At 46.2% G+C, this 24,158-nt stretch overlaps 7 protein-coding genes across 7 annotated transcripts; 3 read left to right on the top strand and 4 right to left on the bottom strand.

Annotated features, from left to right (window-relative positions):
* Positions 1-4,637: 4,637 nt before the first annotated feature.
* On the bottom strand, positions 4,638-6,047 carry JR316_0001949 (uncharacterized protein; the record flags this gene model as incomplete). Its single annotated transcript, XM_047887745.1, has 7 exons — positions 4,638-5,010; positions 5,062-5,201; positions 5,262-5,461; positions 5,514-5,590; positions 5,647-5,685; positions 5,748-5,828; positions 5,887-6,047. 7 exons carry the CDS (start codon positions 6,045-6,047, stop codon positions 4,638-4,640), a joined length of 1,071 nt encoding a protein of 356 aa, XP_047752668.1.
* Positions 6,048-7,118: 1,071 nt separating this feature from the next.
* Positions 7,119-10,602, top strand: JR316_0001948 (uncharacterized protein; the record flags this gene model as incomplete). Its single annotated transcript, XM_047887744.1, has 3 exons — positions 7,119-9,512; positions 9,569-9,751; positions 9,937-10,602. 3 exons carry the CDS (start codon positions 7,119-7,121, stop codon positions 10,600-10,602), a joined length of 3,243 nt encoding a protein of 1,080 aa, XP_047752667.1.
* A 1,275-nt stretch (positions 10,603-11,877) lies between these two features.
* On the top strand, positions 11,878-13,196 carry JR316_0001947 (Beta-1,4-mannosyl-glycoprotein 4-beta-N-acetylglucosaminyltransferase; the record flags this gene model as incomplete). Its single annotated transcript, XM_047887743.1, has 5 exons — positions 11,878-12,329; positions 12,381-12,617; positions 12,668-12,950; positions 13,005-13,039; positions 13,091-13,196. The coding sequence occupies 5 exons, from the start codon at positions 11,878-11,880 to the stop codon at positions 13,194-13,196; spliced, it is 1,113 nt and encodes a 370-aa protein (XP_047752666.1).
* Positions 13,197-13,597: 401 nt separating this feature from the next.
* JR316_0001946 (Microcephalin) lies at positions 13,598-18,006 on the bottom strand (the record flags this gene model as incomplete). The annotated part of the gene is made up of 7 exons (XM_047887742.1): positions 13,598-13,677; positions 13,734-13,845; positions 13,900-14,109; positions 14,170-15,332; positions 15,385-15,699; positions 15,756-16,857; positions 16,912-18,006. The coding sequence occupies 7 exons, from the start codon at positions 18,004-18,006 to the stop codon at positions 13,598-13,600; spliced, it is 4,077 nt and encodes a 1,358-aa protein (XP_047752665.1).
* A 320-nt stretch (positions 18,007-18,326) lies between these two features.
* JR316_0001945 (NADH kinase pos5, mitochondrial) lies at positions 18,327-19,865 on the top strand (the record flags this gene model as incomplete). Its single annotated transcript, XM_047887741.1, has 8 exons — positions 18,327-18,466; positions 18,525-18,617; positions 18,681-18,766; positions 18,820-18,960; positions 19,021-19,146; positions 19,200-19,300; positions 19,354-19,524; positions 19,587-19,865. The coding sequence occupies 8 exons, from the start codon at positions 18,327-18,329 to the stop codon at positions 19,863-19,865; spliced, it is 1,137 nt and encodes a 378-aa protein (XP_047752664.1).
* Positions 19,866-20,267: 402 nt separating this feature from the next.
* On the bottom strand, positions 20,268-20,827 carry JR316_0001944 (uncharacterized protein; the record flags this gene model as incomplete). Its single annotated transcript, XM_047887740.1, has 2 exons — positions 20,268-20,618; positions 20,672-20,827. 2 exons carry the CDS (start codon positions 20,825-20,827, stop codon positions 20,268-20,270), a joined length of 507 nt encoding a protein of 168 aa, XP_047752663.1.
* Positions 20,828-21,536: 709 nt separating this feature from the next.
* Positions 21,537-24,118, bottom strand: JR316_0001943 (uncharacterized protein; the record flags this gene model as incomplete). Its single annotated transcript, XM_047887739.1, has 3 exons — positions 21,537-23,755; positions 23,816-23,952; positions 24,003-24,118. The coding sequence occupies 3 exons, from the start codon at positions 24,116-24,118 to the stop codon at positions 21,537-21,539; spliced, it is 2,472 nt and encodes an 823-aa protein (XP_047752662.1).
* Positions 24,119-24,158: the final 40 nt, after the last annotated feature.

Below are 24,158 nucleotides of genomic sequence, written 5' to 3'. Positions count from 1 at the left end.
TCTGATTCTTGGTCATACTGCTTTCCTGCCTTATCCATCATCGGCCTTGGCCTAATTCTGACTGCTACAAGTCCTTCTACTATCCTATCATTTATCCCTAATCCATCCGCTATATTTTTTGGCTTTCTATCTCATCAAATCCAACCATCGTTGTTACCAATCATCACAATCATTTTCCATCGTTACACCCTCACATCGTCCGGCTCTATGCTATCTTACATCCGACCAGATTCTTGACTTTCCTTTCCCTTTTCTTGTTCCACACATAGGAGGATTTAACTATCTTTCCTATGTTCCCCCCCATCTCTAGCCAATGTAACTCACCACATTACCGTCCCGCTCTCATCGTTTGTAACTTTGCTGTCCACAATCACAGTGCTACGCTCGACTTTCTTTTCAACAATAATTTTTCCCACCTATCCGTAGCTTGGTCTATCGCGAATAGCCTTTGCTCACCCGTTGTCACTGTTGGTATTAAAACATCAGTCAATCAGCTCCACCGCCCATCGCCATCTGAAGGACCCGTACCCGTTCCTGAAAACTCGTCCACAACTAAATTTTCACCTTCCCTTACCACGCAATATCTTGAAAGGTTCTTTTTTGTTTCAACTGTTGTTGGTGGGTCACCCCGGCCAACCCCTTTTTGTTGATCATCCTTTCCCTTCCGTTTTCCTTTTTTTTCCCGTGTGACACTAGTGGTTTTTATTTCTTCCTTCGATGTGCTTCTAGCTCAATATGCTACTCTTTCTCCTTGTAGTTGTATTTTCCTGTTACTGTCCCCGCCATCTCCTACTCCCCTCAACCTCCTTTCGAACTTTTTTCGTTTCCTCTCTTTTTGGTCTATTCGTCTCATCTTACCGGTGTACATTCTTTCATTATTCTTCCTCTATCTCTCTCTTCTTTATTCATAAGGCCCATCATAGCGTACAAATTCAAAGTATATAATACCTGGCTCCACATACCTATCTTACATACCTATAATATGCTTGCGCCTTTCTCAAATGTTCGGAACACTGAAAAAGAATCGAAGTCCTCAGCTGGGCATATCTTCAGCTCCTGACTGTCGAGGCTGAATCATGCGTTTTGTTCCTTCTCTTTTTCTCAAAACTGCCGGAGCTTGGTGTTCTCTATTGTACCTTCTGTTCCGCGGCCTGGGGATCCCATCAAGTCTAAGGCGTTTGTTGGAGCGATAAGCAAAAAATACAACAAGGTGAGGAACGCGCGTGCTTCAGCACGCGCTGTAATTTTAAGAGAGGCCGCGATACGTGGGCAATATATTTACAACATGGGAAGAGTCAAATATCATGATCACAGTTTGAAGTTCAAACGCGGTCAGAACAGACACCAATGGGTGGAGGGAGTCTCTCCGAAGTGATGTGAAATTTGGAGCCATTTATATCCGTGTAATCAACAAGGGTGCGAGCTGGTTCGCCGCGGAATGGGGGGGAAGGTCTGGTCTAACGTAAAGCCAGGAGCGAAGATGGAAGCATACAAAACCCAAGAGCAAAATGGGTCTGTCGCACTGTCACTTGTCATATTTATATTCTATGTACTTATGTGCTACACACATACATACCTTACTAAATAAGAAAAGTAACTGGAGAGAGCGGACTGATTTAGACTTCGAAATGGGTATTCTATTCAGGACCTTCCAAGCTCGTTGTCTTGTCTGATGTGGGGAGCTTTCAATCGCATACATATGACTGGTGGCTGCGGGTCATGTCGGATGGAGACCATACGATATACGACAGAGTGTGAGCTCTCCGCCAATTGGATCGTTTCCTCACTTCGTTTTTTTTCCTGGGTTTCTGAACGTGGTTGGCCAGACGAATAAGGCGGAGTAATTATATACGACATTATGGACTGCGCTTTGAAAGCCTGTATGGGTACTGTGACCTGCCTCCCTACTCTAGATCCAAATCTTAGATCCAAAAGGTTTTGTGGCCGTTGCATCGAGACCTAGACAGGAAAATCCCTCTTTCAGCCACAGAGGCCGATTACGAATGAGTAAAAATAGTGCATTGTGTGGCTGGCCACTGGCGTTTAGTGGACGCTCGTTTCTCGAGAATCGTAATTTTAAAAAATCCTCCCAGAATCGCCGGTATCACAGTTTGTGAAGTATCAAAGATCCTTATGATTGCTGGTTGAGTGGTTGAGGCATTGAAGATGGAAATGTCAGTGATCAGGGTGACGAAATTGATGTCCTATGGCATTGCATATGTCATGACGCATTGGTACTGCGAATGACCGTGAGTGGCCATTTGTGCGAACATAGCATAAGCAAGCACAAATAAGTTTGTCGAGCGCCATTGAATGACTTAACGGAGTCGGGTGCAAATTCTCCGCCAGTTGGTTTTTCGGTACGTATTCTTTAATGTCCAAGAGAGATCCGATACGTGAAAAAATAAATTGAAAGGGGTTTTGTGCGTTTGATTACTGAAAACTGAACAAGTCGACTGGTGTGACCTCTCTCGGGATGTGTGTGATTGCCTTGATCTCGTCTGCATCATAACAAAGCTATGCGTGCGGCGAACCAAACCTAACTTTTCGTAAAAATGTCAAAAGTGATCTCAGAGCCGTCGGTAATTTCTAGCCAAGGCAGCTCACCAGAGTTCTAACAGCGATTTAAAATATATATCAGGAGGCCTCTGGCATCCGGGACATACGCGATGACTGTGGCAGGTACGTACACGCGTTGTCAAGGCCGGATTTGTGCCGTTTCTTTGACTTGCCAGTCGTGATCCATCTTCATCCTCCATCCGCTCTGCGTCCTAGGCCCCAAGTAGCTCCAAATTCTCATAGCGCTAGTAAAATATAGATGACGCAGAAGAGGCCTGATTGAGCCGTGAACGATTTTCAATGCGTAGCATGTGGCCTACCTTGCACACCACATATGTCGAGCCTCAAGTTTTCCCAACTTGTTTTCCTCCGCGGATAAGTCATCTGAGTACAAAACTTTTAGCAGATTCTGCGAGTCAGACTCGGCACGCCCCGTGAAGTTCACTGGACGGACGACCATCGATATCATGATCATCATGCCAAAGTGTTTATTTTGAGTGATACCTTAAGCCAGGCCATTTGAGCGGTCTAAGTGATGCAAGTTAGGTGACAGTAAGACAGAGAGTGGTTCAGTTTTTTTTGCTGTGTATGATTCTTCAAAATAGACGACTTTTCAGGCCATCTGTACATCTTGTGCCAAAGGATATATTAGGCTCTTGATGCGTTGAGACGGAATGCAAGAAGCACAGTCATTTTTATACTGATTGTGTCCTTCTTTAGATGAGCCCCTTTCGGCTCTGTAGGTTCAGCACTGTGGATGATGTGAAATGAACCTGCAAGTACACCCCCTCCATGAGACACGGAGAAAGTTGACGCAATACGCATAGGACAAAGGTGGTCATCTGTCATGCTTGCTCATGTTGGAAAATACACACCAAAAAAAAGGCATTACCCCGCGGACGAAGTGGCTCACATTGCACGAAAGCGGAATAGACCTGTGGAGAGGGGTGATACGGCGGTGCCATCCACAAAAGATTTCCCGACGAAGATGAGATGGACGTGAAGGCACCGAAGGCTGCCTGAGGCTCGGTGCGGCACTTGTATGTCATGATATGCCACTTACTGAGTGTCAAATGACTGTGACTTCGTGTGCGGTGACAGAGTGTCGCAATGTCATCCCTGGGGGAGAGGTAAAGGGCGTCAAGAACGATTAGGGCTACGTGGATCCCATGGTATGGTAAGCCGGAAAAGTGACTCCATGTTGAGCCACTGGTCCTTGCTCAATAAATCTGTGATAATAGATAGGAGTGAAGAGCACTAAGATGCAGTTGGCAAATGTCAACTGAGCGTCAAGCAACCACAAATGGTGGGATGTGGAATAGAAACGAGTGGCCATAGGATGGTGTAGTTGGGTACACCCGCCAAGAACGGCCTAGCAACGGTATATCTACCGAGCTTGCCATTTCCATTGGTTCACGTCTTCAAAAGAAGCGCTCTTCTATTTTCGCGGTTAAGCAGGATTGTTTCAATTAGGGGCAAGCAGGTTTGTAAGCTCTGCGCTGCGCAAAGTTTCAATGGGTTCAAAAGTCAAACAGACTCTGGTGATCAACATATCAGGCAAAGAAACCAATGGTATGCCAGCAGAATAATCATGGATCTGTGCGGTCTTCTTGGGCAGGGCAGCATTTTCGTGCGAAGCGGCTCGAGTGAGGGACTGCTTCTGTTGTAATGGATCAGTAAGGTAACACAGCGGTGAAATGCGAAAACGGAAGTGTCGACCCAAGGAATAAGAAAAATCACGATATCGGTTCGAGGAATGGGAAGCCAAAGAACTAAAGGACATTGATCAACCAAATGCAGATGCCGTTGAAGCAGGTGAAGGACCGTCGGGCGTGCAATGCAACCGCATTATGCAAATCAGATATTATCATCTTTTCAGGATAATAATATTTATCGCTTTTGGATGACCAGATTGCATTACCAAAGAACGCACAGCAAAAAAAGACGTTCAAATGGCATTGTATATGAAAGAACACGAGAAGGAGCTACAGCGACCCAAATCAACCACTAAGGAAAGCAATTTAGAATCAGAAAAAATCATGCACCTATGTAACCAACGTAAACCAACGACTCAAAGGTCAGTATTTGGCTTTCTCTCCATACCCAGTTGCGCTTGGCCCCAGTGATTCGACACCTGCCGAGACGTTTTCTTTCTTCTGGACGGCCATATCTGGAATTTCTGGGGAAGCTGAACGACTTTTTTGCGCAGCTATTTCTTCTTCGCTCGCAATCTTGCCTCCAATCTCTACTTCCACTTCTCGAGCGATTTCCGTTAGGCACATGTTCCCTTCAGCAGTGCCCTTGCCCGCATCTTTGGGTTGGAAATCGCGACCAATTAAGCTCACAAAGACACCCTTATACAACACTGGGTATGATCCAACCTGAATTCCGTGTGGTTTGAGTCGCTCTTGCAGTGAAGTCAAATACGGCGCAATTATTGACTCCGGCCGCCTAGAGTAATGATCAGAACACGATTTCCCGTGGCAAGATTATGGGACAAACTCAGTGAATATTTGGATTCGTAAAGGCCTTTCGCTCTTCGGAGGAAGAGGAAGGAAGAAAGTAAGATTGTGCAACATCTTTTGAAATAAAGCGGGAATTCCGGGGAAGATACAAAGTTTGCCTGCAAGACGTACAACGGGCTAGAAGAACGTAATTAATGGTTCGTGTAGAGTAAAATGTAATGAGAATTGGTGGCTTACCACCCATATATCTTCTGCGACAAAAATGACTTCAGCGTTTTCAGGAAACAATGCCATACGATGGGTAGCAGCTAATTGTTCAGCATTCTGAGTCCCGACCCAAGAACGGTGTTTGCTCATTTCATTCAGTCGTGTTATTGTCTCTTCATGATGAACAAGCTTTTGTCCAAACGCCTTTCCAAGGGATTCATAAGTAATATCTAAAAAATATGTCATGAAAAGCCTCGAGCTGGGTGACAAAACATCAAATACCGTCGTGCGTTGGCCCGATCCCACCACTGGTTATGACAAAATCATACTTTTCGACAAGTCTTCTGCTAGCCTCGATGCTAGAAGATTATTGAGTTCACACGGGAGCATGGATGTATACAAAATATTGGCGTACATTTCCTCTTCACTGTCAGCAATTACTTCAATGCGCTTCCTGAGAATTTCCCACTGGCCTCATTATCAAGTATATAATGTAACAAGGGGATAGGAACGTACAAATTGATACCATGCTCAAAACAGTACTGGGCAAAGTGGTGGGAATTGCGGTCGAGGGTTTTGCCATTCAAAATCTCATCCCTGGACCATGCGATCCCGTTAGCGTTTTTGTAACAAAATCAACGTTGATTGGGATTACCCAATAATAAGAGCAGCGGCAGTACGGATATATGCACCATCCCCGAGAGGGTTCTTTGGCACTGGTGATATGGGGAATGTAACTTTGGTATGAGGTGGGGCTGCCGTTGACTTTTCCGCCACGGTGGACGATGCTGCCGTCGGGGAAGATGGACTTGACATGCCTCGAATGCGAATGATTTTGCGACTCAAGCAAGACGTATTGCGATGAGATGATATATGATAGAGATGTGGATTTGTAGTTGAGTACAAAAGCCTGATACTAGATATTGGTGCCCTGAGAATGCTCATTCCACAAAACGCAGCCTCCAGTTGAACAATATGTGCGATTGTGGATGTTTGGAGACGCTTTGTGAATGAGTATGCAAATGAGAAAGGGTTACAAGTTCATCTGAGTCTTGAACAGTTTCCGATGAGGTTGGAGTCGAGTGAACATAACATGCAATTGTAAGGGGCTATTTACTCCGGAAACGGAACGACTCACGGAAGCGGAGCGACTTGTGATCATACTTGTGCATTAACATCTACATTGACTCTGTTCTTTCTGTCTTTTACTCCTTCTCATGATTGCCCATTGCTCTATCAACATTGAGCAACTAAATGGATGTTGTGGTCGATTTGCCGGCCCCGATACCGCCCAAACAATGCCTGAGTGAAGCGTTTTGAACACGCCCCTTACGTTGCTGATACATTCTTCAACATTGGGACTGAGTGCAACTACGACTATTCCACAACAAAATGCGCAACATACTTGGAGGTCGGTGTCATACTATAATGTGACTGATTTTGTAGGGTAACCGCCCCCAGTATCGGTCGATTTCTGCCCAATATTCTAACGCGCCCCATTTTAGTCTTCGAGTTTCAATAGCCTCGAAAACACCGAATTGGCTTGAAGCAGATCACATTGTGCTACAAACCTGTGTTGGGGGCTTATACCACGATTCTTTCCGACTTTTAATATCTTTGTTTACACGCCGCAACAGTGCCCTTGCCTCATGCTTCGAGGGCTTCCTGATTTATCGAATGTGAAGGCACAAAACCTATGGCGACACGAAGGAGGATGTATAACATTCTTTTCCCTTCCATACGCCACCTGCCACGCCTACAAATTTTGAGATCTGGTCCCATCCTTCAAGTTCATATCTCTTCATTTGCGATACGACATTCCCAACTTCATTTATATAGGCTATCGGCACTACCTCCTCTAAAGCGTTAGGTGTAACAGTCGATATCATGGGTAAAAAGAACAACAAGAACAATAAGGCGAAGGGTAAACCTCAAAGTCCTTCTGTTAAGATACCTCCCACCCCAATTAGCGCCACACAAAACACACCTGTGACCTCGAATGGCAAGAAAAAAACATTTGCAGATTCACAGTCCAACTTGGGATCTCCATATCATACACCTCTCACATCACCCTCGACCCCTACGGCTGATTTACCATCTAATGATTTGGTGGTGCAGAAATCGTCGGACTCGGCGGAGACGCAGAAACATGACGCGTCAGACCGACTTCCAGATCCAGATACGGAAGCAGAGCAGGACCATAGTCAAGAGCAGTCGAACGGGGAACAAAGCCTGGGTGGGATTTCAGGACCAGAATCAAACCTAGAACCAGGCCCAAAACAAGAGACAGCAAGTGATACAGGGCAAGCAGTCTTCTCACCAAATGACGCAAACCAACATCAGGAAGATCCAATCCCCCCGACCTTGGGCGATACAGAGGAACTGCTTACAGAAGGAAAGCAGGAACCGTCCCAACAGTCGCATGGCGATGACGTCCCCCGAGAGCAAGTCTCCGCAGTGCTACCAAAACCAGACCCCGACCCAGAAGAAACCTTGAAATGGGACTCGCTAAATGTCAAACGTGTCGAATCACCATCAGGGCCTGGAAACTCGTTGAACGAGCATGCCGATACGATAGAGGCGCCTGGACTAATAGAGGAGCAGGGAATGCCCGAGGGTCAAACGGAGGGGAGAGACAACACATATGATTCACAGACTGGATACATAGAAGCATTTGGGCCTTCTCCTGAGGTTGCAGGACAAACAGAGGTACAAGTAGAAGCAGAAACATTGGACACCAAGAGTCATTCTGCTACTACGGAGGATCAAACTCAAGCGCAACACGAAGCTGAAGGCATAAGGACTGGAGAAGAATTGGCTTCAGTAAACACCGAAGCAGAGGATTACAGAGACGCTAACATCCAACCTGAAGCCGTTGTTGAATCTAAAGCCGAAGTGGAACTACAAACTGGAGAGGATGCAAATGTAGATCCAGCAAATGCTATGGCGGAAGCTTCCACAAATGCGCAAACAGAGGCAGACCCCGGGATTAATGCTAAACCCGACTTAGTCGATGAGGTCAAACTGGTTACCGAGGCACAGGTGGATATCGAGGGGCAAGAGAACCACCGAACGGAGGATGCAAACTCCGGCTCGGAATTCCTAACAGAGACGGGTTTACAAGATGTGCAATGTCAGAGCGACAATCGAGAAGATTTGGTCATCGGAGCGGCTGATGGACGAGGGGAAGCCGACGGTGAAGCTTTTAAAAAAGCGGAAGTTGGTGCCATGATTGTGGCGTCAGATTTAGGAGCCGGATTAGAAGACCATGCAGAAATTCTCGCAGGTTCGGAGGCCAAAACTGAGGTAGTGGGAGAGACTGAGGAAGAGGAGGCAGGAATCACCACTGAAGGCTATCCAGACGTTGACACGATCGATCCCAAACCTCAAGCTGAAGAGAATGGGCAAGATGTATCACCAGAGGTCCCAGATGCTGCAGGGCTGGCTAACACTGCAGTAGGCTTTCAGAGCGAAACACAACCTGTGTCTGTAACAGAGATATCGGTCGATATGAAGGATACAGTCGAAATAGAAGAGACACTATCTGCAGTTGGATTTGACGAACACCATCAACCTATGGATGAGAAGAAGTTTGAAGCAGATAGAATGGAGGGTGAATTGACAGAGTCGCAAGGAATTACTGCAATGAGAGAACTGGAGGCAGAGAATGAGGTGGTAGCTGACGAAGAGCTTTCTTCACAGGAAACTGCGGTAGAAGGTCATGCCGAAGAAGTGGTCGAACATGAAGATGAAGTTGAGATGGAAGTTGAGGCAGACATCGAGGGTGGATATGAAATGCGATTTACAGAGGATGATGAAGAGACTGAGAATGCAATTAACACTGATGTGCACGCCGCAGTCAAAGGACAGGAAGTTGTGGAGGAGCGCGCTGAAGCACAGTTTCAGGCTAACGCAGCAGTCGAAGAGACACACGATGAAGAAGACTCTGACATCCAGATTGAAATCGAGGAGGCGCCCTCCGAAGAATGTGTAGCCGATGAGGTCGCCGCTTCAGAAGCGCTGATGGGTGAAAGAGTAGAGACACCAGCTCATATCGTACAAAACCCTCCCCTTCCATCCTCAACAGACCAGTCGCAGGAACCAAGTCCCACTCTTTCCTTGAGCGTGGATGATGTTGCTTCTAAGGACATCCTTGCAATTGCGAACGTTCTGGCCAATATGAAGTCGGCATTAATGTCTATGTCGGAGGCCTTTGGTCGCCTTGGAGATCAAGTCGAGGGGATGGTGTCCCTCAGCGTCGATATCAAGGCGGCAGATCAGGTTTGTCTTCTACTCGCTCTTGAATCATATTCTCTATATCAATTAATTATCTGAAGATCCGTCAACTTCAAGTCATGTTTGGTAACAAAATCGCAAAGCATAAGGCTGACATCGAATCATTGCGGATTTTTCTGAAGAGCAAAATCAAAGAAGTGGTTGAAGAAAAAATTCGATCCCACCTGTATGAGCTCGTCAAGGACTCCATCCAGCATCGAATAGAAGAGAAAGTAAGAGATCAAGTAAGATCCTTGACATTGCTCTACTACTCCAAGCCGAATTAAACATGGATCTGCTAGCTTTCTGTCCAAATTCCTCAAGACCTCAGAAAGCAAGTTATATCACACAAACGGCAAATCTTGCAAATCAAGACGAATTTACATAATTCGTAAGATACCTCATTGGCAGATTAATAGCATACACTCAGTGTTACCTCAGGGAAGCTCGTCACCACAATTCTCTTCAAACAGTACCTGGTCCGAATGCGCGCCTGAGGCCCCTGTTGCGACCTCTTCCAACGCCAGAGCAATCTCCTATTATACACATAAGTCGCTCGAGCTCGCTTGAAACCTCGACTCTTGCCACCCCAACTACAGCATTTCCACAAGTCCCGGCTCCCACACCCATCAAACGAGTCACTTCGAGCTCATTAAGATCAGCCTTGATGCCAGAGACTGTTCCACCCACACCGTCTGTTCACTTCCCTCGTGATTTGTCAGCATTGTTTGCACTTAGTCAAGACGAGACGAGGAGGCTTTTGCGCGAGTATGGATTAGACAGTGCGACATCGTCTCCTGTGAGAGAGACTGTGAGGCCGAGAGGGCTTTCCATTGTCTCTGAAGAAAGCACCAATGCCGGTCACAACAATAAGTTTGATCTTGAGGAAGGGTCAGAGGCACATGCAAAAGATATGAACAAACTCATGTCTCATTTCGGGGTGCGTTCTTTTTATGCCTCTTATCTTTTAATCGGGCTGAGCGAACTGAAGGTTCCTTTCCTGATGATTCCTGGGCCGAAGGAGAAAATCGACCAAGCTGCTCCGTTATCCTCAAGAAGTCGGCGCAAACTTCTCACTCCCTTAATCATAAAGTGATTTGTACATTTGCAATGACCAACCAGCCTTCAGCTGTCTCCAGACTGCAACTGTGCACCTGAATATGTAGACAGACGGTTGCTGTTCACATATATTTATTGTTAGTAGTAGGCTTCCCTTGGGGTATCGTTGACAGAACTTCGCGTCTAATCTCTTTGAGAAAGGTGTCAGCTGTATATTGATTGGGAAATATCTCAATGCTAGTGCGGGCAGAATTTCATCATCCTCATTTAGTGACTGCTCATCAGTCTAGTGGGGGCTACACATAATAAACCAGAATTAGTAAGGGTAAGCTCGCAATAAGTTAAGCCACCTCATCATCCCACTGGCTGCAACTGGCACCTGTCGCTTGTCTCTATTTCGCGACCGAGCACTGAGTTAGATCGTGTCAGCGAGCTTTTTTCCCGCAGACTCCTCTTGGGTATGGATCATTTGTCACGCTTGTCGTATGCCGCTGCCGTCCCGCTGTTGAGTTCTATTTTCAGAACCCCAAATTGGATGCCCCTAAATTAAGGCCTCAACGTTTCAATCTCACCCACCTAACCCATGATCACAAGAATGGACTGCAGTGCTTGTCAAAGTACGGAATATCTTATTATCAATGACATGGTCTTCAAATCGGCGCAAGATTGTCGCGCAGTCTTCGTCGCGTCAATAATGAAACAAGGTAATGTGACTTTTATTGTCAAGTAAGGCCCCTAGGAAACTTACGACATGGATGGTCATAATGGAGGTAAAATGATGGACAGAGTAGGCGCTCATCACGTCCCATTTTCATCGAATATATCTTCTGTCTGCACAATCCAGCGAGGATATATATGGAGTGGCAATCTGGGTATTGCCATGGTTCGACTCAGTTTCAAATATGATTACTTGGATATTAACCCTCTGCTAGCACTAGCTCAACTGCACAAGGACGTTTCTGATGCCAATTGATGAGGGAGTCCGGCTTTATGTCTGACATCATAAAGCTCAGCCTCCTCATATATAAACCTTCTGCTGCAAGTTACAGGGCTGATGTTGGGCTGATGATCAATTTCGCTACTTGGCAAGCCCCTAATGGATATACAGGGACCCTCTGCACCTCCATGATGCCCTTGGCTAGTGCATGATATTTGCATCATGATCAAAACAACCAGTCTTGACCCATTTCGGTTCTCTGTTTCTACGTTCCCGAACACCAGCAATTCGACTCGCAGTCCGCGTAGGACCTATTCCGTTCTTTTTGAAAGACCTTGAATGTTTGCCGTTCTAAACACTAGACGATAAAGCCAAATGGCTCCTTCATTTAGACGGCCACGACCGACGCCACTACTCATCGTTATTACATTGATCATTCTCACCGTTCTATACACCATCTCAAAACATCAATACCAATTGAAGAATCTTCTGTCATATTCAACAAGGCCTTTGTGGGACAGCAACAGTGGCCCTCAAGAAGTAATCACACATTTCTACGGCGATGGATTGAAAATTGACGAACACATATGCGACATTCACGGGTGGTCAACGAGGCCGAGCACGGAAAGCGTCAAGGTATTGGATGCGGTGCTCATGAGCAATGAACTCGATTTATTGGAAATTCGCATGCATGAACTGGATTCTGTGGTCGATTACTTCCTCATTCTCGAATCGAATGCGACATTTACAGGTCTGCCGAAGGAGACGTTCTTTGCAAATAATCGAGCCAGATTCTCGAAATTTGAAGATAAGATTGTGTATAACTTGTAAGTGGTTATTATGTGGCTGGAAGCACCTGAATTCAACATTCCCCTCAGCCTACCGGGAGCAGCTCTTCGCCCTGGGCAGTCACCTTGGGACGTGGAGGCACACACCCGAAACACTATGACTATGCTTATTAGGTCACATTTGTCCACCACTGGTCTTCAGAATACTCCCAATATGGTCATCATGTCAGACCTGGATGAAATTCCTGCTCGTCATACGGTCGATCTCCTGAAGAGCTGTGAATTTGGGCAATCTATTCACTTACAATTGCGGGACTTTCTTTATAGGTTAGTGCAAAGATATCGGCACTTGATATAGTTATTGAAACTGCGACCAGCTTTGAATGGTTTATCGGCTTTACCAGTTGGAGAGCAAGTGTGCACATGTGGAATGATAACAGTTATTACCGACACTCGAAGAGCGGCGAACGTATTCTCGCTGACGCAGGCTGGCATTGTAGCTATTGCTTTAGGACAATACCTGAGTATGCCATCAAAATGAAAGGGTTCTCACATGCAGATCGCATTGCTGGTCGCGTCAATTTGTTAGACCCAAAAAGAATCCAAGACACTATTTGCCGAGGAAAAGACATATTTGGCATGCTTCCAGAAGCCTATAGCGTAAGTCAAAGGCTGTATTTTTTAACAATGGACCTGTATTGACAATATACATAGTATGTCGACTTGCTTTCGCAAATGAGCCTCAAACCGTAAGTGCAAGTGCTTATTTAGGATCATTACTATGCTGACTCGCCGCCTAGTGGAAAATCCGCAGTGGGACTACCGCGATACTTAATTGAAAAGTCGGAAAATTTCCGCTTTTTATTACCGGGAGGCTGCATACGTGAGCAAGGCTCGCCGAGTTGATATGTTGTGCTGGGATAAGCCAAAAACGCATCAACGCAGTTTCCTTTTCCATAGGCATATCATCAAACAACATTTATTTAATGTAACAAAATCTTCACATATGTATTATAGTATATACTTGCCAGTGTCATGCTTAATATATCTGCTCGCAAAACTAGTTCCTATTGAACAAACCAAGTGTAAAATTACAGTTAGAACATGATAATTTCAATGAAGTGTTATATGTAACAGTACGCCAGATGAGGAGGCATCCACTGCTAACTATTGGTTGATTTGAGAATGAGATAGAGTACATGTATGTATACAACTATGTGTATTAATGAGTGAGTCTGGGGTTTATCGGTGGTTTCATAAATGTCGTAAAAGTTGAAAATGGCTCCATCCATTCAAGAACGGTTAGATCATGGGTGAAGACCGATCATGAGGCTCTTCCTCCTTCGCGCTCTTTCCAATGGTGTTAGATCATCGTCGGCTGTGAGAGCTAGATCAAAGCATGTAAGCATGGTGTTGAATGCCACAAACAACGATGGGTCCTACATGATGTCGATCCTTCCATGGATCGGTCAGGATCCTCTTCCTTATCAGCCTCCGACGAAGGTGTCTCAAATTCTGCACTAGAGAGTAACTTCGGAAGAACAGAACGACGTCGCTGATGAACACCAAGTTCAGCAATACAATATATTCTCAGGAATAAGCTTTTTACCTTATGGATGCCTGCAATGTTTGTGCTCTCAATATCTACCAAAAAATCGGTTTCATCTACGTGTTTTCGCTGTTCAACACATTCGACAACCCAAGCGATTCCGACGACTAGTGGCTTAGGATCACGAAGAAGTTTGTATCGACTCAAAGTGCTCATAAGGCCGTTCTTATACACTATATGTGTACAAGTCTGTCCGACCCTAGTCAAAACCTGTCAGGGAAACACAAACACTCAGTACAACATTTACAAATAGCAAAACGAATAACGAACTCTTGCTCCGACGCCTTCAAGCATCTCAACAAACAGTGAGCCTGCTTCATCTCCAGTATCTGTCTTGACATCTACAAATATGACACAATCTTTCAAGACTTTCAGAGCCTCGATATTAGGATTGGGTGGCGGGGTGGGTTCTGATACAGCTTTCTTCATTCCATCCGTTTTCGCCTTCTGCACTGCAGGAGCGATCTTGGCGATTCGAGCACTAGACCGTGTGCCTGTGGGATGGGCTGGCTGTGAAGGAGAACTGCCTCCGGCTGAGGTAGATGGGTAGCTACTACTTGTGCTTCTCTGTGGACTCTTTATGCCATGCGGTGGTGTTGGCGGAGGGCCCATCAAACCACGTTGTGGTAGTGGTTGTGGAGGAGGCAGAGCACTCAGCGATAACGAAAGAGCATGAGAAGCCATTGACACTCTCCTCGCGTGCTTTGAAGTCTTGTCATGGTCTCTTTCCTTGCCTTTCCCTTTCTCGGTACCCGCGGTAGTGGAAAGCTCATCCAACGAAAGCGAGGATGAGTTCTGAGGTGCTGCGGACAGATGTGATTCGCCATTGTCACCATCTTCTTTTGGCGCATCTTCCACCAGTACTTCGTCATCTTCGTGCATCATCTGAGCCCCACCTTTCACAGGACTTCCGATGACCACAGGTAACGTCGACTTTTTGCTGATGGTGCGACGAACCCCACCTCCAACGACAAATAAGGGTCTGCCGTTCAAAAGTGACGGTTTCCCCGTATTTCGCAGGAGGTGGCTTGTTCCGTTCTTCGAAGTCGTGGCCTTATTTTGCATGAACATGGAGAGTGGTTTCTGGACGAGTTTCTTTCCTGTTGAACCAGCACTTTTACTAGAGGACGCAGCCGCATTTTTCGCCGTTGGCCCAAAAGAATCTTCTTCAAGAGTACTGGCCCTTTTCAGGCCTTGTGGACGTCCCAATCCGAAAGATGTACGCCCAACACCAACATCGTCCTTCGTCATTGTCGCAGGCTTTTCGTCATCACTATCGCCCGGGGCATCTCTATTGAAACCCATGCTTGTACTAGGTCTCGCAGGTGGTGGCATTCGCAATTTCTCAAGTGCATTTGATAAAGTCGAAAGAGAGGAATTGGCACCCATAGCCACTTGGCTGGGTGCCATTGGAAAGGCACGGCCAGCGAAGCCTACAAAACTTATTGTAGTCAACAATAAACATCAACAAAACCCGAAGCTTACTGGAAGATTTCAATGTAGTGAGAGAAGACGACCTCACAACCTTGGTAGGTGATGGACTTGAGATTGGTTTGTTCGAAAAAGTGAACCGACCAGGAGTCTTCTTGGGAGTGATTGGGCGCAAGGTTTTGCTCGGAGAACTCACTTTCATTGGTGATCCTGGGGGCAGAACCATCTTTTCTTGACCCACTTCCTCCTCGGTTGTCTTACTCGACCCCACAGCTTCTGCGGATTTCTTCATCACCTTGGAGACAGGCCGTTTGGTAGTTACTATGCCAGAAGGGTTAGATGGTTTAGAAGGTACTTGGGATGTTGAAGCTAACAATTAAGGCGTCAAATGCATACATTTCAGGCTAAGGGTAGCATACACAAACCTTCAGCTTCATCACCGTTTTTCTTGTTATTGGAAGCGCTACGGGTAACACGGCCACCTGGAATGACCACCGCTGGTTGTCTTTTCTTCCCTAGAGGCAGTCTACTGACTCGAGTTCGACTGGGTGGTCGAATTTCTGTCTGAGCTTCCTCTTCTTGCTGTTGTTCGGAAACGTTTTCAGCCGACTGTGACGCCACATTATCGTCAGTAGGACTGACTTCGTGTTCGGGCCCCTCGATCTTAGTGGATATTTCTTTGAGAGCTTCAACAGCTATTGTTGGCACGGGTTGCATAACTTCAGCCAAAGGTTGTTCAACAAGGGATGTATCAACTCCCAGCTCGCTGATTGTTTGGCCTTCTCCGGGGTTAGCAGAAACATGACCAGGATACGCTGCAGCAACAGCTGGATGCATGAGAGCCTGACCTTCACCCTCGGAGTCTTCCACAATCTCCATATTTGACTCCTCGGGCAAGGAACTGGACCTTAATGAATCCAAAGCAATTCTCGTGGGCGAAATGGGAGGATCTGGTATGATAACTGGGGCGATTTCCGATTGAGTAGAAGGCCCAGATTCGACGATAGTTTGGGTAGAAGCATAGTATTTGGAGCCAGACTCTTTTTCTATTTCCTCCTCCTCCTCTTGCTCCTCATCATCAAAATTTAGAGGGGGCTGAGTTGCAGGATCTTGCTTCGATTTCATTTTAGGTCGCATCTTGTCCTTCATCTTCATCTTGAGTGATTCTCGAGAACCCGGTCGTTTTGCTGTTGTTATAGGTGTAAAAATATTAGCAGGGGGCTGCCTATTTTTCTCCCTTTCAATTCGTTCTTTATCTTCTCGAGACTTCTTCATCATCAATGCAAATGCATCCTTCTTAGTTACAGTTGCATTAGGATTCTTTGACGACGTTGCGGTGGCCACTTTGGTCGGTGGACCGGCTTTATTAGAAACTGGACGAGACGAACCCGTAATGCCAGGTCGGGTGAGCCTCGACGGCGGCAATGGTGGAGGCGGCATAGAGACTGCAGGTCGAGGAAGGCGACTTTGGATGGTCGAGGATTCAACAGCAATTTGGAGCTCCAGGTTGCCAGATGATTCGGTGGTCTAAATGCCAGACATTACCACACAAGTACTTCATGATAAAAAATCGCTGCTTACTTCTGTAATAAGTGGTAACCCCCAGCCCAAATTGCTGGAGTATCGACTATCAGCATTTGTTAACCTCACTGGTAGAGGCGTTTCAGGGAGAGGTGTCAACGGTGACATTGGTATTGATGTGTCCAAAGAATGTGAAGCCGGAGTAGCAGGTGCACCACCCAGTACATAGGTGGCAGACGGTGACGGCGAAATTGGTGGTGAGCTGGAAGTTCGTGCAGTGACAGCAGTATTCGATTGTGGCTCCAGAGGTTGTTCAGGTGCACTGAGGCTTTGGAACTCACTCGCCTTCTTTGCCACGCCTTTGGCTTCATCGTCTAACTCCATTGGCGTTCCCCCATCCTCATATGCGCTAGGTGTTTCCTCAATGACAGGAAATGTTACAAATAACGGTCGTAGTCTAGGTTCTGCTGTTTTGGATGGTGACTTAGAACGGGAGCGAGAGCGTCTAGGAGAATGCGGAGGATTTCGAAAATCGATGTGGGGTATATCATGACTTGTAGAGAATAAAGGCACCGACTGAGCTCTGGGTTGTTTCGAGGTGCTTAGAATGGGAGAGAATGTAGATGGAGGTGGACTGGCACTGAGGGTAGGCTGTACTTTCTTGTTGGTGGTAGATCGCTTTCGCGCGGAACGTCGACTTGTGGTGGGAGAGGTGTCTATAAGTTTACGAGGACTTTCTGTATTCGAAGGTTTGTGAAGTTGGGAAAGTGAATGTATATCTTTTACCCCACCTTCTGATCCATCCAATGGTCCAAGCTCTCGCTTTGCGCGTTTCAGTAATCTGCCTTCAGGCGACGACCCTGATGGCGGTGTGTATTCATCTTGCAGAGGAGGTGACGCAGAGCGTTTAGAATTACTCGCTGCCCGCATAAGTGACGCCTGTTTTCCAGGTGACAAGAGTAATTCATCCTCGGTATCGTCGGTCGTCTGCTTGGGCTCAGAGGATGTAGTGGTGTCGATGGTAGCAGTGGTGTGATTCCTTAATGCACTTCGCGCATCCTTCATGGGAGAACCGTGAGGTATTTGGAGAATAGCATCAGGCAGACTAATTTGTGACCGAGTTCGTTTCTCAGGGAAGATGGTTGCGTTGGCCATTGGGAATGCGAAAGGTCTGTAAGCATGAAGTGTTCCCAGAGACCTCCGTCACCGGTGAAGTACTGCAAAATTAGCCAAAGTTTCAAGAATACATAAAAAGGTCAGACGTACGTATTGTCAAATCTTGGTAGTGGATAACTGCCCCCACGGTTCGGTATAGAGAGGGGGTATGGTAGATAACTACTTCAGGGTTGAACGCGACAATGGTTGAAAACATTTCGCGTATCACGTGCTCGCATATTCGTTCGACGGTGCCACAGTATTCAGTGGCGACCTACATCCATCCCCGAAATTGCCTCTCCCCTTCCAAATTGACAGCTATGCTCGCTGTTTTCCGTCGATCTTTGGTGCACAAACATCTATTTCGTGCTCGATTAGCGCCTAAACGGACCCCGACGCATACTCGAACTGTCTTGCCAAGGACTTTTACAACTTCAATACCTCCACAATCAACTCCAGCGTTTGTTTTTAACATCCTTCTACCCAAGAGTACACAATTAACCTTAGAGCAAAGACAGAGGCGGACAAATTCAAAATCGTCCAAAGAACATCCTCATCGTCAACAAACTACGAACGCAACCTGTTATCCATGCTATAGCTGCCTTCCTTGAGTACGTCATCATCACTTCTAAGTACCATGAGGCATTTTCGCTCATTCTAAGAAATTATCATAGCCACGTACATGAAACTTACCCCGACGTGCGTGTATTCCATGAAGATAGAGATGATATACCTCATGGAGCAGAGGTATGGAAGCCGAGTATGTCGCCGATGCTGTATTTTGTAACATTGGTTTATTTGATAAACGAATAGCCAGTCCAGAGAAAATTGATCTTGTCGTAACATTGGGTGGAGATGGGACAATACTACACGCCTCTTCGCTTTTTAGCGCCGGTGCTGTTCCGCCAGTTTTAAGTTTTTCGATGGGCACACTGGGATTTTTGCTCCCTTTTCGTAAGTTCTGCTCTCCAATACTGCCGTACCCACTTTTCTTATTCATCATATCGATAATAGACATTGATGACTTCGACAGAGCACTGGAGAGTGTCTTTTCTGGAAGAGCAACCGTACTTCATCGCATGCGCCTTGCGTGTACATTATATAACAAGGATCTGTCGAAGAAAAGCAAGGACGGCGATGGTAGCCCATGTCTTTTGACGAAATTCAAGCTGGTGGCTAAGCGTTTATATCAGATTGGCAGGTCATGAACGAAATTGCTCTGCATCGTGGCTCAAGTCCCCATCTCAATACAATTGATATCTTTGTCGACGGTCAACATCTTACTGAGGCAGTGGTACGTTACATATGCACTTTTGTTCTCTTTTGTTTACACGCTGCGTTTAACAGTCGGACGGTTTGATTGTATCTACTCCAACTGGGTCTACAGCCTATTCACTATCTGCTGGAGGTCCAATTGTGCACCCGTCTCTGAGTGCATTGGTTCTTACTCCCATCTGTCCCCGAAGCCTGTCGTTCCGGCCTCTTGTGTTCCCATCTTCATCGATTATCACGTTGCGAGTACGTCTCTTCGTTCGTAGCATATTTGAGACATGCCTGATCTAGTCCGTCCCGTTCCATAGATAGGTGATCGTAGTCGCGCACCCGCAGGAATTTCCATGGACGGACGGTCGTCGCATGTTCTTCATCCTGGGGAATCAATAGTAGTTCAAGCGTCGCCCTTCCCAGTTCCATGCATAAACCGGTCCTCGATTATTTCAACATCGGATGTCGAGCAAATGCGTCACAGCGAAGGCGCTGGACCCGGAAAGGAAGACGATTGGGTCCGCGATATCAACAATCTTCTCCAGTACAACGCAACCTTCAGAAGCAAAGCACTGCTGCGATACTCTCGAACCTGAAAAATGAGCATCTATTTCAATATCTACATTGGCTGTCAATCTAAATTTGGAGGACCACCCTTTTCGACTCACGCTACAATTTGGTGGATATGCAGCTTAAGCGCCGTGATATAAGTGTCAAGAAAAGGCCATGAATTGCATTACTACTGGTGGAACATGATACTAGTGGTATATTGGGTATGCTTGGATATGATACACTAAGCGACTAAATCAGCGAGAAACTGTAACAGTATAATTACATACATGTGGGCCCATGGGGTCTGCCTGTGGCCTATTAAACAAGGACGACGCTCTATATTACAATGAATCACGACTCGAAGGTGAGGGGCAAAGCAAAAAAGTTTAGGTGGTCCACTGGCTCTGTATTGCGTTTGAATCCAATCCTGGGATGAACGAAATTTATTATTTCCCACTTCCTAACCAGGAAAACATCCCATTATTCTTCGTCGAATGTGGATGAGACGATATTCCTGAATCAGATCGAGAGTGACGAAGTCCCAGGGTTGTTTGTGGGCCATTTGGCACCTCCAGATATTGAGGTGGAGGCGCTTTAGCTTCCGGGTCCGGACGAATGGTGATGTGTATAATCGAACCCTGTGGTAGCTTCGAGACGAGAGTAGACCATGCACCCTCGGATATTCTGAGCTTTCGTCGGTCACCGTTGCCATTTTCAATTATGGAAAATGCGAGGCGTTCCCTCGGGACGTTTGAGAGTTCATAGAAAAACTCCTTCTGTGCGATATCCAGTGCATCCTGAAATGGCCCTTAGTTGCCATGATGCATTTCTTTATAAAAAAAATTATTACCTGGTAGTGTTGTGTTGGCTTGACCAGAACGCAAGTTTGGTCCAGTTGAAAGGTAATGAGATCGGTAGGAATGCTAGAAGAAGCCACGCCTTTCTTTACGAGTGGATTGCCGACAATAATTTTGTTGGAGTTGGAGTTAAGTTGATTGGAGGGCATGCCGGCTTGGAGGATACCTTTGCGAGTGCAAGGAGCGGTCGATTGAAGTGTAGTCTCTAAGGTTTGAAAGTCACAAAGTTGCTCCAAGCTTAAATATGTACAGGAACGGCATCGCCTTCCCAATTACTTACTAGGATGATGCACCAAGCAGCATTATTATTTCGTAAATGTGCTTTAACCAGTGCCAGGGTGAGTTGAGGAGCTGTGTATAGTTCTGAGTTGCACATATTCTGCATTCCCGTGGGTACAGCCACGCTGTACTACATGTCTGTCAAAGGTTACATCTCATTCACTGAGCAAAGTCGAGAGGTTTCGGTAATATGGGGCGGCTGCGTAGTAGCACACCGCCTCCCAATATGATATTCATATTTTTGAGTCAAACAATGTGCTACTGAGGTCACACATGTCTCCTGTGGCAATATTGTCAAGGTTACATGAGAGCCGCATAAAAAATGCAGCTAAGTATAATTTCTACATCCTAGTAGATTGATTGAGTCGGAAAGAATGGTTGTACAACTAATAAAATATTGGGCAAGTATGAATAACAGTGATTCATGGAATTATAAATAGTGATGCGGGAGAGTATTGTGTGCATGGATAAGCAATGCATATCGGAAAGTAGGTTCTGATATATGAATCCTAGTACAGATGGTGGATTGTATGTCATTGAAAATAGAGAGTCCGAAGATGGCACAAACAGCAAAGTTACTCAATCTTCGAGGTCTCCTAACATCGAAAACAATCCCTTGTTTTTCGTATTCGCCCGAGCGCCGTTCGTCGCAATTGAGGTCGTTTGCACCTTGGCTGCCTTGGGCTTTTTTGGTCGTTTTGCCCTTTCATCTTGGAAGCAATCAGAAAGACCCTCTTCGACTGCAGCCCATACGCTGCTGTGAAGAAGTGTGGAAAGCATGGGCGCCGTCCCAGTTAGAAGCCCATGAAACAGTTTACCGGACAATTGATACGCATTTCCAGGAACGCGATCGAGAAGAAGCAGTGACTGAGACAGCTGCTCAATGGATTCCAGTGCCATTAATATCTGTGCAGTAAGTTGGACATTCCGATCCTCAATAGGAGGCATAGCACTGTCGCCAACATCGCCAAGAGAAACCGAGTTTAAAGATGTAAACGAGGAAAGTAAGCAGCGAGCTTCGTTTTTACTCCAGCGCTCCTTTTCACGGTCTTTGCTTCCTGTTTCCTGCCAACGACTATGAAGCGTATTGACCACCCATCTGAGAGCAAGTACCGATGTTATGACATCTGGAGTAAGAGAACGCACTGACGGTATGTCAGAATTTAAGATGCGGAGGAGGATCGTGAGGCGATCTTCATCCGAACGTAAAACGAGTGGTGGAGCATCTGCTTCTGCGAATTCAACAAGGTCGATAGACGACAATAGATCTGAAATCGATTTGACAACGATTTCCTCTGAAGCTATTCTCGACCCTCGTCGCACGTACTCAGTTACTGTGGGAGGGGTGTTGGCCAGTTTGCGGTGAGAGATTATAGATGCTGGAGGTTCTGTGGCATCATCGTCGGAATGGAGACGGTCAAGTTCACCTCTGAGAGGGGCCAAGTAGTCAGGTATTTGACCTTCATCGTCTGACTCGACGACATCGATGAGCTCATCGTCATCGTCGCTTTCCTGCGGAGCGGAAGAGTTGTCTCCTGTGCTCCCATCGGGTGCTTCAGTGAAGGGTAGTCCTAAACTATCCTGCAAGATGGCATATATCCATTCACGGATAGGCCTGCCAAGACTTCTTGCTACTGTTTCTAAGTCAGGGTTCTCGAGAAAAAGACGAGGCCATGAGGACGCTGTGTTGAGTATATCCATGGTTTTCGGAGACAACATTCCATTGCGGTAGGCATCCAACAATTGGCCTCTGGCCTCCAGAAGGTTGGGATCTGCTTGGTCAGATAATTCGGCCTGGCGCACAACGTTATGTGAAATAATTGGCAGAATGGGACATGACTCTGGCATATGTAACGCGCAAACGCTCGTGGGCCAAAGACTTTTGCGACCAATTACATCACCTTCATGTTTTGGAATAGCATATTGGAGTGTAGCATTTACTATCTTGTCGATGATAGACTCTATTTCCCCGGAGCCCATCACCGCCGTCTGCCGATCCAAAAGACAATTCACGGTTCGATCAATGAGGTCCATAACGCTGCCGACTTGGTGTTTGGCCTTACCACGAGGTGTAGTTCCTGGTGATACCACGGCCTTCATAATATTCGCAACTTTATCTATACGCTGGCTAAGAGTGAGATGGCGTTCGAAGAACATTCCCTGGATTTTGCGGGAACTCGATTCAGATTCACGAGAAAAATCATTGCCTACAAGAGCCCCAAAAAGAGGAAGCAAAGTGACCGGTATATTCAAGTGCTTGGCCAAAGATTGCGGGCTGTAGGAAGTGAATGACAAGGATAGTCCATCTGTGTTGTCGGGAGGCAGGAGTCCGGCTGCATGTTGAAGATACTGCGGGATCTTCTTCTTTGCTTTGGATGTTTTGACAGTCTGAAAGTCATCGTTGACCTCATTAGTCGGAGTTGTTGCTTCGGATGGTGGCAGCTGCCAAACTAACTCATCCAATGGTATGTATCCGCGATACCCCTCTGAATTGAGTATAACGAAATCAGAGTCGTTGCCAACAACGTATCCTTCCAGTCTGCCGGCCAGTTCTACCGCGTACGGATCCCCTTCTTCGTCAGCGAAATGGATCTCCAAAGCTGGCGTTGTTCGGCGAACTACTTCCAATGCATAAAGGCAGGCAGAATAGGTGAGAGGGGGTAATATACGATTTTCTCCTAGAAACCTGCCAGAGCTTCTCGAAGCCGATGATGTTCGGAAAAAGAGCTGAGCAGGTAGAACATGGGATTGTCCAAGCCTGGAGACAATTGTTGCAAATTTAAGATCAGGGCAAGCACCTATAAATAATGAGGAAGCAATGAATGAGCGTATAGGATAGCTGAATCGCTATCACAGACCATCGAATACAAAGTGCACTTCCAATCCAGCTTTGATCCAAGCTTGAACAACAATTTGAACGAGTCGCACAAATTCTATGTATTCGCCGCCGTAAACCCAAGGCAAACGGGAACTCTGGTAAAGATCGTAAATGAAGCTTTAGCTCCCGTCAAATTAGAAAATGTGCAAAAGTGCCAACAAACTCACGACCAGCCATCTACCACAACCGGAACTAGAGAGTTCGTGGAACCAGAAACGATCGTTGTTGTCGAAAGCGTGCGTCGTTTTTCGCGTAGATAAGTCGTCAAGCCGTGAACACCCATTATGTTCCTTGGATATGAGTTGACAGAATGTTATAAATCG

This window comes from Psilocybe cubensis, chromosome 2 (genome assembly GCF_017499595.1).
Source record: "Psilocybe cubensis strain MGC-MH-2018 chromosome 2, whole genome shotgun sequence".
Taxonomy (NCBI): domain Eukaryota; kingdom Fungi; phylum Basidiomycota; class Agaricomycetes; order Agaricales; family Agrocybaceae; genus Psilocybe; species Psilocybe cubensis.
Note: the sequence above shows the minus strand (reverse complement) of the source record. Positions and strands in the feature narration are given on the sequence as shown.